Raw genomic sequence first — 18084 nt, forward strand, 5'->3', positions numbered from 1 at the left:
GAGGATGGTTACGTTTGCTTTCTTCTTTGGCATCTGTTCTAACGAATCGACTTCTGTTTTCAAATGGCGAATAAACATTATAATGTACGAATAAAACTGCCGCACTCCTTGCAAAGCTACCTGCTGTGCCTGCAGAGAAAGTGCAACCGGTTTGTTTGGGGGCGTCTCTCTGGCTCTTCACGAACCTCACTTTTACTACAACCCAGACCAGGACTGCACTGCTCTGGCCCTCCTGCAGACATTGGACTACAAGTCCCATGATCCCTGATGACTGGCCACGGGCTGGGGATGATGGCAGCTGGAGGGCCAAGGTTTTGCAGCCCTGGCATCGATTGATCTCGTGGATTGCCCTGACTTGGCTTAGTTTTCCCTGGGAGGTGATAAACCTTTTTAGCCTACAGGAGAGGGGTGGAAGCTCAAAGAGAGAGGATGCTTCTCCGTAGGGAAACCTCTCCTCAGTGGAGAAAACTACCCTGTTGCCGTACTTGTAAGATGGTGATGTCTGCATGCAGGGATTTTTATTTTTTATTTTTATGGAAGAGCATTCTGTCCTGGGTAACTCTACCTGCATGCAAGGGGCAAGCTCCCTTTCGACTGGGCGTGGCAAATCCCAGCTGCCTAGCAAGTTAAGCCTGGTGCCTAGACTAGGAAAGTCAAAAACCTTTATTGTCACAGGCAGCCCTGTAAGTGTGTTCTTTAAAGAGAGGCCAGGGCTGAGGAAATCCACTGGTCTGCTAGCTGGTGATCAGTGCAAAATGATGCTTGGCGAGTGAAAAACGTCCTGATAAGTAATGTACCAACATGGCTTGAGGAACCATCTGACGAGTAAAATATTTTGTCTGGTTGATAAACTGAGCCAGCATTACTTCACCCCTGGAGAAGGCCATCTCTCCCCGCACCCCGCCCTGACGAAGTCTGGTAATTTTGCCAAGTGTCCATTGAAATCCAAAGAAAATGGGTCCAGGCCTGCTTTATACGAAACCAGACCATTGATCCGACCATTGATCTGTCAAGTTTAGTAGTGTCTACACTGCCTGGCTGTGGCTCTCTAGGCTTTCTGACCGGGGTCTTCCTCAGCCCTACCTGGAGATACCACCAGAGACTGAACCTCGGATCTTTGGCAGGCAGATCAGTGGGGTCTCCCACTGAGTTATAGCCTCACCCTAAAATGAATGACAGGAAATGCCCCCTGAAACGTACTTGTTCCTCCCCAGTGGCCAGAGGAAGGAATGGAATTTCCGAAGGGCTGAGGAAGCTACCTAATAATAATAATAAAAAATTAATAAATAAACTTTGCTAGCTCCCCCAAAACAAATTGTTCTCTGGGTGGCTCACAACAGAGGATTAAAACAGACAATAAAAACACACAACACATTAAATCATAACAGACAAAAAAAAGGTGAAAAGAAAATACAATACAAAAGCAGCTTAAAAATTCATTTTAAAATTAGTTTAAAAATCAGTTCAAATCTGAAGACCCGAATTTAAAAGGCCTGGGTGAACATAAAGGTAAAGGTCTTTACCTGGTGTCTGGTGATGAAGCCAGAGGACCCTCACTGGGGAGGCTATTGCATAAACAGGGTGCCACCACCGAAAAGGCCCTCTCCCTGGTAGCCACCCACCTCACCTCGTCTGGCAGGGGCACCCGGAGGAGGGCCTCCGAAGAAGATCTTAAGGTTCGGGTTGGGACATATGGGGCAAGGCGCACTCTCAGGTAACCAAGCCATCTAGGACTCTAAAGATTAAAACCAGCACTCTGAATTGGCACTGAGTCGGTCCAATACTGTACACGGACTGGCCGTGGCAGTTCTGGGTCTTGGGCAGGGGTTTCCCCAGCCCGACCTGGAGATGATGCCAGGGATCAAACCTCCTGCAGGCAAAGAAGATGCCCTATCACTGTACTCTGGCCCCATGGATCTCTCTAGTTCTCTTGATTACTGTACTGTAACTAAACTGGTTGCATAACCGGTAAAAGTCCCACAACTGCTAAATGATACATCCGAACCTTTAGCTGAAGAGTGTGTGTGTCTGTGTGTGCGCAAAACCATTTTTTGAAAAGTTTGAAAAAGGATTTCGGAAATTGTTTTATTATGAAAAAGCAAAAGCTGAATATGGCATCAAGGGTAGTCGAACAACTTTTAAGCTATCAGCACTCACTGGGGAAAATAAATCGATCTATTTTTAATTGGGGGAGGGGGAGTAACTTTTTTTTAAAAACCCAGCTCCTTCAGAAGTGTATCAAGATGTTCCTTTTTTATGTTTCTTTTTAGACAAGAAGGGATTTAGCAATCCTGCTCCCAGTTAAGTCAATGGCAGTCTGGGATCTTAAAGACAGGGCTGGATCCTGCAAACACAGGACTTCCCTTAACCACTCCTGTGAACCTGGCCTGTGCTTCATAGTGGTGGGAGGTGTGCCGGTTGGACACTAAAAAGGGATTTATCCACTTTCCAGACATTTTATTTTTTGGTCGTTCTGTGGTTTGTGACGTCAGCTGCCGCTACCCCAAGCAACGTGTGATTGGAATGGAAAAGGCACTTTTGTGTTAAGTTATACTTTCGTTGATGTCACAGAGTTGTTTCTACTTTCTTGCCTTTGGATGACCATTTATTTAGAATGTAGAGCATCTGGTAAGCAAAATAACTCCACCACAAGAAGCACAGTGATGTCAGGATTCCGTTTCACAGTCATTTGCTTGTGTCAGCATGAAAGCGACGATGTTCTCCCGCCTGGGCTGGCTAACAGGGCCTTTGCAACACACACGTGGGATTCTGGTGCACCTGAGAACGTTGCTCCGTTGGACCTTTTCAAAAGGGGTTCGGGGCTCTCCCCTTGATGGCAGGAACAAGCGAGCCGGAGCTGCAGCCACCAGGGATGCCCCCCCACCCCCACCCCCGTGTAAAGCTGGCTTCGCTCCTAAGGCTGCCTGTGTAGGAGCAGGGTGCAAAGGAGGCCCCCCCCCCCCGGCTGCAGCCCATGCTCCCCTCCCCGCCCCCGAAGCCAACAGGGAAATCCCCAGGGGCTTCCGTGGACCCAGGCGGCTCGCTCCAGCAGAGTGTCAAGCGTGCTTGAGTCCTGCTGAGTTTTCTTCCCCCGTCTTGCCCAGTGCTTACTGGACGTCTCACCATGAGCCCGCTTGGGGCTCACAAGCTGCTGCCTGCCCCCCTTCGCTGCGGAGTCACAGCAACCCTTCGTTTGCCCCCCCCCCACGGCCAGTGATGGACTGCAACGCGCCCCATCCCTATCCACAGTGGCCACCAATAGGCGTGATGGGAGCTCTCGTCCCTCAGTAGCTGGAGGAACAAAGTTGGGCACCCCTGGGCCAAAATGTGGTGGGGTCTTGGATGTGAACCAACCCAGGATGTCTAGTGGTGGTTCCTCTGAACTGTAGCCATTCGCCTCATGTGCTCTGATGGGTGCACACACGGTGGCGAAAGCCAAGTTGTCCCATCGGAGCTCTGTGGAGCTTCTGGTTGAAGCCGTTGACCGAGATCCGTAGCTGTGTGTAGGTAGTACTGTCCTCACCCATTCAGTGGTGCCTGCCCCGGAACAGGGACGCCCCCTGGAAGAACCTTCTCCAATAGATCTCGGGTAAGGAGCGATTTAGGAGTAGGATAGTGGCGGATGTCCCAGTTTGTTATTAGAAGGGCCCCTCGGTTTGCAGAGGAACAGCGGTCAGTCACCTTGCAGAATGAACCTCACTTGTCTGCAGCAACCAGACAGTCCTACTCTGCTAACTCTGCTTGTGGCCGCCATTCTAACCAAAGGCAGTGCAAACGGAGACATAGGGAGCTTTTATAAACGAGAACAGATTGGACTACTCTACCCTTTTACCAGATTACACAGCAGGTTCTTTTTATTAACGGATGAGAGCTTGAGTCTCATTTTTTGATAATATATATTTATTAAATGTATTAATGTGTGTTTTATAATGTACCCCCCCGCACTCCCCTCCTCTGCTGACTGTTGCATACCGTTAAGCTTGTATAGCTCTGAGGGGTTTTCAAGACAATCAATGTGTAACATAATGACTGTAAATAAATAAATATACAAAATAAAAAATAAAAACAAGTTGTAAAGCATGGGCAAATACATTTTATTTTCAAAATGCTGTTCTTAACAAAGAGAGAGAGAGTAAAAAATAAAAGCTTTACTATTTACTTACAATGGTGTTGTCGCTTTGATGCTGGATTAGTTTTAATGACGGTGCAGACACCCCACCGCCAGGTGGGCTCCCCTGGAGAGGCAGCCGTGGCTGGCCAGGATGCTTCGGGTACCTCCAGCTGCTGCTGAGGTCCGTGTCAGAAGGCGAGCGGCTGCTCTCGGTCTCTTCCATGCCTGCTCACAACTGACTGTCTTCTCCTTCCAATCAAAAAATGTTACTGGTATGAAATGCGGCAACCACAACATTTTAATGCGGCTCTTGGCCTGGGAAAGTTCGCCCAAGACCCAAGGCCCCACTTGGATGCCTGGCAAGCGCTTTGGGGAGGGCATCGACTTGTGCAGCACGCCCAGATGCCACTGACTGAAACCGGGGGGGGGGGAGGGAATGCTGCTGGTGATTCTGGACCAGGCCTGCACCCCGAGAGACGGACGAGAGGCGAGAGCATGGCAAGACTTCCAGCTTCCAGGGTGTCCTTGGGCTTTGATTGTCCGCCAGGGGCCAAACTGGCAAAGGTGTCTGAGAAGCTGTTCAAAATCTTAAAAACACACAAAAAAAGGACTACACCATTGGATGTGGTCAGAGGAATGGAAATTCAAATGGGCAGGAAGGGCCTCCCAAAATTGCTCCATGGAGAGAAAGGATCCATTGCTACCCTGACCCCCTTTCCTCTCTGCAACACTGGCTGCCATTTCACCCTAATGGCTTAGAGGAGGGGAGACACCACACAGCAAGCGGTCAGGGCCACAAAGCTCTCGCCGGCGCTCTCCCATCTCTAGGGAGGCAGATGTTGCCCCCAGTCCCCCAGAGCCTCCATCCTGAGACAGCTGGTGGACGAATTGCACCCGTGCTCCAAATAGTGGCAGCCACACGGCACCCAGCACTGTGGGCGGCAAGAGCCAGGGGTGTGTCGGCAGCGCTGGAGGGGTGGTGCCACAGGGCAGCTCTGGGGTGGTGCGGAGTTGGGCAAGCGCAGTCAGGCAAGAGGACGCGTCGGTGGTTCCCCAGAGGTGTCCTCTGGCACCACCTTGGCACCACTGCAGAGCAAGCCAGCGGCACCCCTCTTCCGGGGCCACGCACGTGCCCAGGCGCAGGGTGCCCACCGCCCACATGGCTTAGCACAGGGTGTCCACCACCCAGGACTGACTCTCCTCCAGGCCTTCTGCTCTGCTGGATGTAGGAAGCTGCCTTCTGCCGAGTCAGACCCAGCTCAGTGGTGTCTACACTGACTGGCAGCGGCTCTTCAAGGCGTGAGTCAGGAGTCTCAGTTCCCAGCCCTACCTGGAGATGCTGCCGCCGCCAGGGAGGGAACTGGGGACCTTCTGTGTGTTGTCCCATTGAGCTACGGCCCCATCCCCCTAAGGCTTACAATCTTACAACGCTCCCATGCAAATGCAAACCAAGCCAGACCCTGCTTAGCAGAGGGGACAAGTCATGCTTGCTCGCTACCACAAGACCAGCAGGCCTCCCTTCAGTCTAGGGCACCCGGAGGAAAGTGCGGGGAAACCACCACCACCACCACGCATCCCACCGGGTGTTTTTCTTTTCAGAAATGCTGATATGTACGGAGAGGGTCCGTGAACATCTTCTGAAAATGATGCCTAACTTCACTGGCTTCACTGGTCACTTTTGCCCTGATTCACATCCTCCACTTAAAACAGAATTTAAGATATTTCAGCTGTGTTTAAAGTTGGTGTGAACAAAAATCAGGTCTGACCCAAGAGTGGTCAAAGTTTAAGTGGACAGCCAACGAGATTGTTTGGCTCTGCCTTGAAAGGCAGGTTAGGGTCTCATCTAGGGCTGCACAACTTTGGTCATCCTGCAGAGGTTGGACTAGAACTCCCTCCTCCCTGCGGTGGCAGTGGATGATGGGCGCTGTAGTCTGATGTCAACCATCACTTGATCTCTAGACAGACCTAGCAGCTCCCACGGAGAGGAATGTCTCTACATGGCAGCTGGCGCGACGGGCCTTTTGACCAGGATGGCACAGGTATGACTGCAGAACCAAAAGCACAAGGATGTTCCGTGTCTCACCTGCAGGAGGCGTTATGGGGGTGCCTGGGTCAGAGAACTGCAACGGGTCTTCCTTGACCTCTGCTTCTATGTTCTGAGAGGTGGGCGAGTGAGGTATTATCGGCATTCGCACGCGGACAGGGGTGGCTTGCCCAGAGTCCTCCATCTTGGTGCCCACTGGAATCAGAGAAAATTGGAATTTTGCAGAAAAGGACCTCAAACGCGGCATTGTAAGAGAGACGTGAGGGTCAAGTATGAGCCGGAAGAGCTAGGCTCAAAGCCCCACTCCACTCACAAAATTCACCGGGTGACACCGGGCAGTGGCGGGGTGTCGGGGCAGCCTACCTCTCAGGGTTGTAAAATGGAGGGGTGACCATGGAGCCTGGGCTCCCTGAAGGAACAGGATGAAAGCATTGACATGAAGCCTGGGCAAATCCACACAACCAAGTGTTCTTGTAACACTGGGCATAGACGTTTGTCCGATGCCCGAACCGAGGCCAGGCCTCCTCCCGTGCCTTGCAGAGAGGCCGCGAAGGAGGCATTTCAGCCGGGGCAGTGTTGCCTTGCTTCCCCCTGCAGGACATGCTGCCCCGGCTGAGATGCCCCCTTCGGTGCGTCTCTGCAAGGCACGGGAGGAGGCCTGGCCTCCTTTCTATAGGGCAGCCCTATGCTATGCATGCAGATGATGAACAGATGAACCCGACTGCTGGGTGAGGGATGCTTCTGCCGAGAGGCCCCCTAGTTTGCTCAACAGGGACTCCGGGGGGGTGTGTGTGTGGGTGTCTTTCTCCCTGCAAGGAACGTGGCTGCCTGCAGCCTTCCAGGGCCTGGGCTCCACCTTCTCCAGGGCGACTGGCACAAGAGGCACGTCCCTCAAAGGAGAGAGGCCTGCCTGGCCTGGCCTACAGAGGAATGTGGTCCCCGTGATGCTGGAGCGGTGAGCCAGCTGGGAAGGGCAGGCAGACAAAAGGAGCATAGAGGGGATCTGCTTGCTGGAGGAAACAATCCTCAATGAACAAAAGCTCAGCCTCCGACTCCACGCGAATACTCCCGGGGCGGTCTGCGGTGCGGAATACAAGAACGGAGGGATTCATTCAAGCCCGTGGGGGGGACGCCCCGCCCTGCAGCTCGCTGCCCACTCGGCCCCGCTTCCTCGGCCCCGGGCTCTTCCTTCCTTCTTCACACATTTACTTATTGACTTGCAGTGGCATACGGCCCGGATCCAGGGCAAGGTGCGGCGCACTCTAGGCCAAGCCTGGAAATGACGCCCGCAAGGCAAGTCGGAAGGAGTACACCCATCCACCTCTCCACGCTGGCTCCAGAGCCATTTGAAATCAGGCAGAGCGTCCTGCGTGGAAGTTGAGAACTGGGGCGGGAACAGGAGGCAGGCAGGTGCAGACGACTGGCCCGCATTCCTCCTTGGGATCCTCCAGTTCCCATCTGCCTTTGGGGCCTGCCCTATACAAAACAGGGCCCAGCTATCCCCTCCTGCCATAAACACCAGACTTGTCGCTTTCTTGAGAAGCAGTTGGGCTGGACACACATGAGGTTCGGGACTCACGGCTGGAAGGAGGGTGGGGCTCTTGTTCTGCACGGTAGCTATGCCTGCCTGCCCGCCTCCTGAAATGTTTCAGGCAACCCTTCCCTCCGCCCCACCGCAAATCACCCAACAGCCACTGAAAGGACCTTTGGGCTGGAGAGAGATGCCACAGAGGGAGGCACTGTCTGGTATCAAGAAGACCAGAAGGCCCTGACGTGTGACGCTTCATCGCTACGAGGGAGGGCCCTTTGCTGCGCCGGAAGCGGCTCCCTTGCTCATTAGCCCCTCGCCCTGGCTTGGAGACCCCCCTTCCTCCTAGGACCCCAAGGCAGTGAAGGGGCCGGGGGGGGGGGCTCACGGAAGCATCCACACTCATCCCATTACAAAGCAGAGCCGAAAACCAACAGACAGCGCCAAACCCAACTGAAGGCTGGACCCAGTCGGGTGGACAGACTCTGCCAGAGCTGGAGTCCTGATGGCCCCAGTGCCCGAGGGCCTTCCAGGCCTCTCTGAAGCAGCAGCTGAGACCCCTCCATGCATGGCCGCAGCCTAACAAGCCAAGGCACAAAAAGGCTCCTGCTCTCTCCCAAGGATGCGAAGGAAGTGGGGAAGCAACGAGGCAGCTTTGCTAGCCCAAGAGCTGTGCAACTTTGCCAAGAACCAAACTCCAATTCTGGAAAAGCAACTGGGTGCAACTTATTAGCAAGGGCTTAGTGCAAAATATATATAGAACGGGAGCCTCATTCTAGCTGACGGACGAAATGCTCGAAATGGCATCAACGTGAAATTGGAGCTGCAGCCTGCCTGCCGGCTGGAACGGGAGGTTCCGATCTTGAAGAGGCAGGATCCCTGCGGAGAACACCCCCCCCCACCCCTGGTCTTGGGGAATCTCTCCCTCTGGAGGGAATGGGACGCTGAACACCCCCCTGCTCCACTGCATGCAAACCACTTTTCTGGATGCGTGTTGCTTCCATGTTCGCAGTTTAAAAAAAACACTCCTCAAGCAGGGAAGCAAAAGTCAGCAAGGAGGCTTGTTGGCACCACCGCTGGCGGGACAAGAGACATGTGTCCCCACCTGGGTCGGCGTTCCGGACGCAGGGCTGTCCCTGGGAGGGGTGGGGTGGAGGGTCAGCAATACCAACTCACCCCGCACGAAGGGGCTGGATATTGCATGACAGGCGCCCGTGTGCCTTGACGCCTAATCAGAGCACATGCACAGCTCTCCTTCCGGATCTAGCTCCTGCCATGCTGGGAAGTTCACTCGCCTCTTTCGTCACTCCAAGGAGGAGGGAGGCAATGAGCTGGCGACTGGACACAGGGGGCGAGGGGCTGTGGGGAGCGCTTGGGCCTGGCTGTGGGGCCTGGGGGAGCGTGGGGCTGGGAGCGATGGCCCTGCTCACCCCACCCAAAGGAGGACAGGCCTGGCCAGACGCCCTCCCGATCGGCAGCTGTGTGGACTCAAAGATCGCGATGGGAGCCTGATGGGGGCTGAGGCAGCTTCTCTTCCTGCCTTGGTCAGATGCCGGGGAGGGCAAGCTCCTCCAGCTGCCAGCAGGCCCAGGACGGGAGTGTGCCTGGCTCCCCCATCCAGGCTGGGTGCTTCTCCTACCCTGCCGGCAGGCGCGGGAACAAGCCGAGTGTCTGGCGGCCCTTTAAAGATGAGCCCATCTCTGGCGGCAGGAGGTTTCGGGGGCCAGAGCCCCCAGGCGCCTGGTGTCTGCCTAAGGGGGCGAGGAGGTGGCCTCTGCTCCATGGAAGCTCTGCAGCACAGCAAGCGGCCTGACCCTTGGCCCAGCCAGCTCAGGACTGTCTGCACAGACTGGCAGCAGCTCCTCCAAGGTTGCAGGCCAAATCCCCTCCCTGCCCTCCCTGGACATGCGGCTGGGGATCTCGCTCGGGGTCCTTCTGCAGGCAAAGCAGACACTCGGCCACTGAGCTCATCTTTTGACACAGACATGTCTAAGCTCCTCTGGTGCCACCAGAACTCTCTGCTGTTCTATTCTCCCCCGAGAACTGCGGAGAAAGACCTGGCCACAAGGCCAAGACATGCCAGGGAGGGACAGACAGCAGTCGGGATGTCGGAGCAGGAATGAATGCAGGACCCAACCCAATGAAGAAGGAAAGGGACCACAACCATGCTCTTCCCACAGCAGTGCGTGTCCAAAGTGCCTCTAGGCACAGAAAACGCCCAAGAGCAAAAGAACACCAGCCAGGCCGTCTGGAAATCCCAATGCATTTCTCTTGGGCAACACGGCACGTCTTGCCTGGCGGGCATGAAAACCTCTGGGATGACAACTGTGGCTACTGGCTCAATCCAGACAGCAAGCCAGCCCGTGGCAAAAGAAGCCGGCCTATGTTTCGGCATGATGGCCGCTTTGGCAGGACGTGCTGTGACTGGCTGGCACACCAACATCAGAATCCAAAGGAACACCAGAAGCGGCCTGATCCCGAGTCCAACCATGGGCCCATCTAGCTCAGCATTGCCTACACTGACTGGCAACAGCTCTGCTAAGGCTTTAGGTTTCAGACGGGGGTCTTTGTCACCCCAGTACCTGAATGCGGGTGAAAAGAAACATGATGCAATAAATGTGTCTTCCCAACTTCTCTCTTCTTTAAGCGTTAAAGCAGCTGCGAGGGCTGCTTTTGATCGAAATCGGGGCTCCCATGGCTACACTGAAGTTTAAAAAAAATAAGGCTGGAATGTGATCATGAATTTCTCACATCACGTCTGATTTGGCCTCAAAGTACTAGAGATCTGATACTAGAGAAGGCTGGTGGTAAATGGCAGGAAAACACCAGCGTGAAGGACAGAGTGAAGGATACTCAACCGGCTTGTGAAGCATCTGAGGATGCAAGGACTCTTTTGCCAGCTCAGTAGCAGCTTCATTAAAAACTATGTTTTTTAAAAACCCTGTGAGGCTTCTCAAGTGTCCATCCCGTGGAAGACACCCCGTTCCATGCCCCCCCCCCCGTCCTCAGCTACTGTGTAAATCCTCAGACTACCAGACGTGTGACCTCCACACAAGGATGAAACTGTCGGCGCTATGGGGCACCAGCTGTCCACAATCCCGGACTGGAGCAATTACGTCCACAATAAACAGAAGAGGAGCAGGAGTCCTGAGGAGCACGGGACTCCTGCCATGAGCAACGGGACACAGTTTTCTCCCACCAGCGCCAGGTGGAATTGATGGGATGGCAATACAGGGCTTCTGATGTGGGCTGGCTTGAGCCGTGTTGGCGTTCAAGCCCAGAGCAGATGCTCCAGACATTCAGCACACCACTGCCAATCTATTTCTGGACATCAGCTGATGATGCACAAGGCAGGGGGACGAGGAGGAGGCGGGGTGGTCAGGCAATCCTAGGCCGGAACGCTTCCCCACAGGCTGGAGGGCAACACAGATGGAAAGCCAAGCACATTCCCCACTGCTGAAACGTGACTTCGTCATTCCTGCAAGAAGAGAACCGGGAGAGACGCACCAGTCCGGAACCAGAGTGTGCCCAGCTCAGGATTTACTTGTGGGAAACCTCCGCTTCTTTCCAACAGGGTACCTTTACAGGGCTTGCTCCAATTTTTCACCTTGGAATTGTGACTATGGTTCATATCAGTTAATAAGGAGCAACAGGGCCCATTTAAATGTGACTGATTCCTCTGGGATGTAGCTCTTTAAACGGATATCAACGGATGGCCATGAATTGTCCCATTCCTAGAAAAAGTAATACTGTCTTAAGCAAGCAATGCTTAACTTGTCCTCTTAATTGCAACGAGACTACTTTGAGCAATCTCCCTCATCATGGCAGCCACTGAGATGATCAGCAGAGGATATCTTTAGTCTCCATGCATCTGAGGCTTGACACACTTGACCTAACACATCACCTTCCATTTCATCAGCCATTCCCCATGTGGTTTTCCTCGGAAGTGAAACGCTCCCGCAGCAGGTTTAGCATCTGAAGGCGCCTCCGGTCGTGGGCACGGACCAGATCAACGGAGTCTACCTTCAGGGCCACATGACTTCTATCACGACATTCTCAGCTGTTACTGCTAAGATTAAATGGTCAAAACCATCCCTGGCATCTTGAAAGCACTTTATGCAAACAATGCACACTCTTACTGTCTGGCACTGTGTCACGCCTGAAATGGTTTCCGTTCAATGGCCGTGCAGATTTTTGTGTAAGACAGAAAAGTTAAAAATAGCAAAAACTCGAGGACATCGGATGGTCTGCACAAATCCCCTTTTAGATGTCGCTGAACGTCTAGTTTGCATTTGGCTTGGTCAACATCCAAAATGTCTGTAGATAAACAGAGTTTCTCCGTAAATATTAGGCTTGTCCACACAGTCCTCAACTGGTTAGGAAGAATGCCCAGCCAGGTAGGACAGCCGCACAATCTGAACATCAAGGAGGAGGAGGCGAGAGTGATGGTGCGAAAGGCGGGAGCTGGTCAGGAGGCTTCTCGAATGGGAGGGAGCGCACAGGGGAAGGGCGTGCCCATCTGGCCCAGCTCCTGCCTCCCACGCGAAGGATCGGAGGGACGAGAGGCGATGGGCAAGCAAGGGCTGGCGAGTGAGCTGAGCCCCCACTTGTGGATCGTGGCCTGCCCCGAGCCCCCCCTGCCCCACGCATGCGCTCCTTGCTCCAAATCCCCCCAAGCCGCTTCCCCTCCACCTCAAGGCGGGCTTTCCAGAGGGTGCCGGGGAGGGTCCCACTGATGGCAATGCAGCTGCACAGAGGGCGGCAGCCACAGTCCCGGCAGGCAGGCAGCCCTGGGCCTGAAGCCAGCGAGGCAGAGAGTTCCAACGGCAAGCCTCTGGGGAGAGGGGGGAAGACCACTCCTGACAGGCACCCACTGAGAAGTTCTCCAGACTGCAATGCGAAGTTGCAGGAAAGGGTGTGGCCCCCTCTGTGCTGGCTTGGAACAGAGGCTGCTGTTTCCAGCACACAGGCGGCCTTTGTTTGGGAGATTTTTGAGCAAACAGTTTTGTCGCCATGTGACCGCCCTGAAAGGAAGGCGCGGTACTGACGCCCCAAAGAAGCTCCCGGCCCTGCCCTCTGCCCTGGGGTTTGCCCACTGACTGCAAGCAGAAAAGCCGAGGCGGGCAGTTCTTTCGGGTCACTGCAGTCAAGCACGATCTTGCACGAGTGGGATGACCCAAGACCCCCGAGAACAAGGCAGGGCTGCCAAACCTTGGCCTTGCAGCTGTGTTTGAACTACAGCTCCCATCATCCCCAGCCACAGTGGCCAAAGGTCAAAGATGATGGGAGCTGCCGTCCAACATCTGCTGAGCCGCCCTAGAACGGGGGAGGCCCCCTTGCCTGCCGCTGAACTACAACTCCCATCATCCCAGCTGAAAGACATTCCCAAGGTTGCCCCCCCCCGCCCTAGAATCAGGGAATCTCTCCCTGCTCCTCCCCACATCTCAAGGAAGGGTTTGCTTCGAGTTAAGCTGATGTGTGGAAGTGCCTGTAGCCCGTTCTTTTTGGCTCAGGCGGGAACAGCAGAGATGGGAGGGGCTGGCTCATGTATTTGGGGGAGTAAGAAGCATCCAGATCGGGGATCCCCTGGGAAAGGGCTAAAAACAAAGGTTCAGTCTGCTCTCTTCCCCCTGACTGTCTGCCTTATGAACAAAGACATTCTCATTGGTGTCAACCCAGTTGCTATTTGATATCTATTTCCAAAAGAGTGGGAAATGAAATGATCCTTGTGGACACATAACTAGAGCACTGTGGGCGAAAGGGAGGTACCAGCAGACTCAGGGTAACCTGCAAATAAGTTGGTTTCATAAAAATCTGAAGTCAAAAAACTTAAGGGGGCAACACACACACACCGCCAAAAAACCCAACAACCCTCTGTCCCAATGGAACTCAATGGAATGGAATGTTCACAGACTCAGAGGCAGTGAACAGACAACCAGGTGGGCAGAGCTAATGGAACTGGCCGGTGAGGACCAGGAAGAAGGAGGGCTTGAACAAAAAGAGTGGGAAATTTCGTGGCCTGGAGAATACTCCCTGAAGACAGTCACAACCCCCGCTCCTGCTTCTGAGAAGGAAAGGTGCCTAAACCTCAGGTGACACAGTGATATACTACTACAACATTTCCACACTCATTTGTGGAATAAAACACAAGAATGGTAGCCCCAATCGACATCTTCCGTTATGCCCAATATGACCGGAAGAGACATCATCTCATGGTCATTAAGGGCTTAAACGCAGACCATGGAATGCAGCGCCACACACCCCATTCTCTCCAGCTGACATCGAGGGCTATTCGTTTATTTATCCATCCGCCGGCGTGCCAAAGGCTAGCTCCCACGCAAGCCCGCCTGACTACGAAGATCATCTTCAGAGACGCTCCGCCTCCAGGTTCTCTGCCTTCTGAAGTTAGGCTGGTGACTGTCAGGACCAAGAAGGCAACCTGCCGGGGGAAATCCCTCCTCCTCCCCGAGGCTCTCCAGACATCGAGTTCTCGTCCTCTGGGCACCTTCTGGTTTGCCCACTCTTTCAGAAAAGTTGTTCTGCTCCATTCCGGTCTAACAAAGACGTTATCAGCATAGGAAGTTCCCTTCTACTGAGTCAGACCCTTCGTCCATCCAGCTCAGTACTGTCTACTCTGACCAGCAGCGGCTCCTCCAGGCTGCAGGCAGGAATCCCTCCCAGCCCTGCCAGGAGCCGCGTCCCGGGTGGGCATTGAGCCTGGGACGAAAAGCAGCAGCAGCAGCTCTCCTGCTGGGCCACAGACCCACCCCATTACGGGAAGAGCTCTCGCCACAGCCTCCTCCAAGAGCCGGGAGACCCCACCGGCGCCCCGTCAGTCCCGCAGGCATCTGCACCTCAGTGGTCGCGATGGCCAAGCAGAAGGCCTCCCTTCCCCACCAAGCCTGCCCATGTCCTCGGGCTGCACCAACCGAAAGGTAACCCGTTGGCCCCGGCTAGAGGCAGAGCTCCATTGCCAGCACCACTGGCCATTTGAGCCCGCCTGGACGGTGGAAAGAAGAGCTTCCCCATCCCGGAGGGCTTCTAGAGAGGGCTGGAAGACACCTTCTCTCAACCACAGCTCTAATTAGACTTGCAGGCTGTTTTACAAATGTAGCCTTCTCCTAACGGTTCCATTTTATTCCGCGAACTGCCCACCGGCGCAGCTCAGAGGCAGCGTATCCATGTGCCGAATGAATGGAGGAATGCAAACACGGCCCTCTTCCAAGCGCCTCCAGGAGGACAGGAGCGAAGCACTTGGGGGCGGAAGCCGCCGGCACACCTTTGGGGCTGCTCCAGGCCTTTCCCCGTCTCTGGGCCCGGGACACGTCCGGGGGATCGGCAGGTCAGCACACGAGCGCCTCCATCGGCTGTGGAGCAGCAGCACGACAGAGGGCCACTTGTCCCCCAGCAGAGCCGCCCGCACAGAGGGGTCCATTGTCAGGGCCGGAATGGCATCACGATGCTCCGCTCAGACAATGGGGGACTCAGAGCTTTTGGACAACACCCCCCCTCCCGCCGCCCCAATACGGGGCAACGTGCCTCCCCCCCCGCTTTCCTTGGGCCACACGGCTCGGCTCGGCTCGGCTTCGTCACATCAGTCCCGCTTGCACCTTGGCAGAGCACTGCAGAGGCCCTCCCTGCATCTGGAACAGGGCTCCGGTGGGAAAGGACGCCTGCTCGTCACGGTGCTGCAACTGGGCCGAGGGAATGTGCTGTGCGCACACACCTGGCTCCCCAGTTCATCTGTGCACAGCCCGGAGGAGCAACAGGCTTGGTGACGTAGGGAGCTGCCTTCTCCTGAGTCCGGCTCTTGGTCCCTGGAGCTCAGCATCCTCGGCACTGGCTGGCAGCAGCTCTCCCAAGTTCCCAGCCCTACCTGGAGAGGCCGCCAGGGAGTGATGCTGCCAGGCAGGCAGACGCTCTTGGCCCCGTCCCCCAAGGGGGACATTCTGCAGTGCTTACACGCAGTCCCCCATCCAAATGCAAACCAAGGCGGACCCTGCTCAGCAAAGGGTAGCCAGGCTTGCTAGCCCAAGACCAGCGCTCCTCCCTGAGGCGGCAGGATTGAACTACGGTTCCGTACGATGTCTGGGATGGCTGAGGATGTTCCACTGGCGCAATCAGCTGCCATTGGGGTGAACCTGCGGAACTGCAGCCACTTGGAGGCAACTGTTTGAACCTCGTTTAGCAACTGGAGAAGGACCCAAATCCTGAGCAGTTCCTTTTCAACATGCCTGGCAAAACCTCGCAATCCCTCCCCAAACAGGAAAGCTACCAGCAGCTCAGCCTGGTAGATGCCGAGGAGGTGCCCACACGGCAACAATGCAAGAGGAGGCTGCCATGAAGGCAGGTGATGTCGCGAGCACCATCGCAGGCACGGAGAGGACAGGCACGCCCAGCAAGAGCCTACTTTTAGCTCACGCCATGGTGTTCTCTGGCACTTCCGTTTGCATCTTTGGAGCCCTCCGATCCCTTGCCATCTCCAAATCAGTTCTCTCCCATTAACAGTAATGAAGGCAGCGTTAAACAAGTGGGGCTCAAGCCACCTATGGCGACCAAGGAGAAGACATCTCAGAAAACCTCCCCTCTCCCACAGTGTGCTCGAAAGGGTCAGCGTCATTCACGCACCACCAAGACCACCCACAGTGACTCGGACAGACCAGGGAGAGGCTCACAGAGGCAATGGCGGCGCCCGGGTTTCCAGAGAGCACCCACCGCTCGGGAGGGCCCGCTCCCCCAACCCCTGCGCGGTGAGCCCCGACCTCCTGCCCAGGCTCCCAAAACGTGAGAGTGGCTGTCACATCCAAAGCCACAAACCTTGGCGTATTGGGCTGGACTGGGGAGAGCTGGTCTTGGGGACGCAAGCATGAATGGTCTCCCTCTGCTAAGCAGGGCCTGCCTTGGTTTGCAATTGAATGGGAGACTACACGTGTGAGCACTGGGAGATATTCTCCTTAGGAGACAGAGCCTCTGCAGAAGGGCCCAGGTTCAGTCCCTGGGAGAGGAGGCTGCAACTCTGGAGAGCCACTGCCAGTCAGGGTAGACAATCCTGAGCTAGAGAGGCCAATGGCCTGGCTCAGTGGAAGGCAGCGTCCAGAGTGCCTGTTCTTTCCAGTGGGCATCACACTGCACCACCACATGCAGGGAGCCCCTGGGACGAAGCACAGCTTCCCTGCTGGGCAACATCCCTGACGCCGGTGCTGACATGTGCACAGGAGTGGGGGGGGGCAGTGCTCCAGCCGCCCATGTTCCCTTGCGCAGGATGTCAGCCGCTAGACCAAGAGCTCTCAAGAACACCTGCAAGCCTTGAAAAAATGTAAGGCTGTTCACACAATCAACAACAGGGCAGGAGAAGCCTCCGGCCCCGACGCCGTGCACGCCCCCAACTGGCCACCATGAGAACTGCAGCAGTAAGGGGGGGAGGGGGAAGTGCTCGGCACACAGGCATGAGGGCGGGGGGAGGGGGGCTTTCCCCCCACTCTTGCTCTGGGTCTCAGGACAAGTTCCGAGATCGCCGCTGCCATCCGCCTCCGTCCCCCCAGCGCACAGACAATCATTTCCCCTCCTCCTCCCTTGCTCATCGAATGCTCACAATGGCCAGTCGGCCGCCTGCCTGGCTCCCAAATCAGGGCCGGAGGCTTTTCCTGTCCCGATGCCATTCATGAGAACAGCTCTTTTGGACTATCAGTCTGATCATCCCTGACTACTGGCCACTGTGGCTGAGGATGATGGGAGCTTTAGTCCAACAACAGCAGCTGGAGGGTCAAAGCTGGAGGGTCAAAGCCCTGGTGTAGACAATACTGAGCGAGTTGGACCAATGCACCCCTCTTCCGGGGCCACGCACGTGCCCAGGCGCAGGGTGCCCACCCACCGCCCACATGGCTTCGCACAGGGTGTCCACCACCCAGGGCTGACTCTCCTCCAGGCCTTCTGCTCTGCTGGATGTAGGAAGCTGCCTTCTGCCCAGTCAGACCCAGCTCAGGGTTGCCTGCTCTCTACTGGTGAACTCTCCACGCTGGCATGACTGTAACAGTTCCGCTCTTAGTGGTTCCAATTCCATTCGTTTGGCTTCTGATAGAAGCATGTAATACATCAGATCCAGAGGAACCCTGGGAGAGAGGGAGCCATGCCGCACACCTTCCGCGGGAGAGTCCAAGCTCTTCCTGACGCACCGTGACGAGGCCCGGAAGGATTTCACTCAAGAAACATGTTGAAAACGTCTCCTTTTAGGATTGTGGTCGTGTTTGACGCCGCCAATGTTCCAACCCGTTTGCAGTCAGTTCTGCCGTGAAGTGATTCCAGGTTGCAATTTGGAAGCCAAGAAAGGACTGCTAATTATCGGGGGGGGGGGGCAGTGAATTATGGCCGTCCTGCTTGGCAGTCAAGCGCTGTGATTGACAA

General features: G+C 55.2%; 1 protein-coding gene across 1 annotated transcript in view; it reads right to left on the reverse strand.

Moving 5' to 3' along the window:
• Positions 1-4077: 4077 nt before the first annotated feature.
• IQCK (IQ motif containing K) overlaps positions 4078-18084 on the reverse strand; it is a 36853-nt gene continuing 22846 nt past the window's right edge. Inside the window, exons 9-10 of the mRNA XM_053276840.1 lie at positions 6195-6350; positions 4078-4360 (exon numbers count right to left, since the gene is read on the reverse strand). Coding sequence (XP_053132815.1) covers positions 4341-4360; positions 6195-6350 — 176 coding nt within the window. The 3' untranslated portion in view covers positions 4078-4340. The remainder of the gene's footprint in view (positions 4361-6194; positions 6351-18084) is intronic.

This window comes from Hemicordylus capensis, chromosome 13 (genome assembly GCF_027244095.1).
Source record: "Hemicordylus capensis ecotype Gifberg chromosome 13, rHemCap1.1.pri, whole genome shotgun sequence".
Taxonomy (NCBI): Eukaryota; Metazoa; Chordata; class Lepidosauria; order Squamata; family Cordylidae; genus Hemicordylus; species Hemicordylus capensis.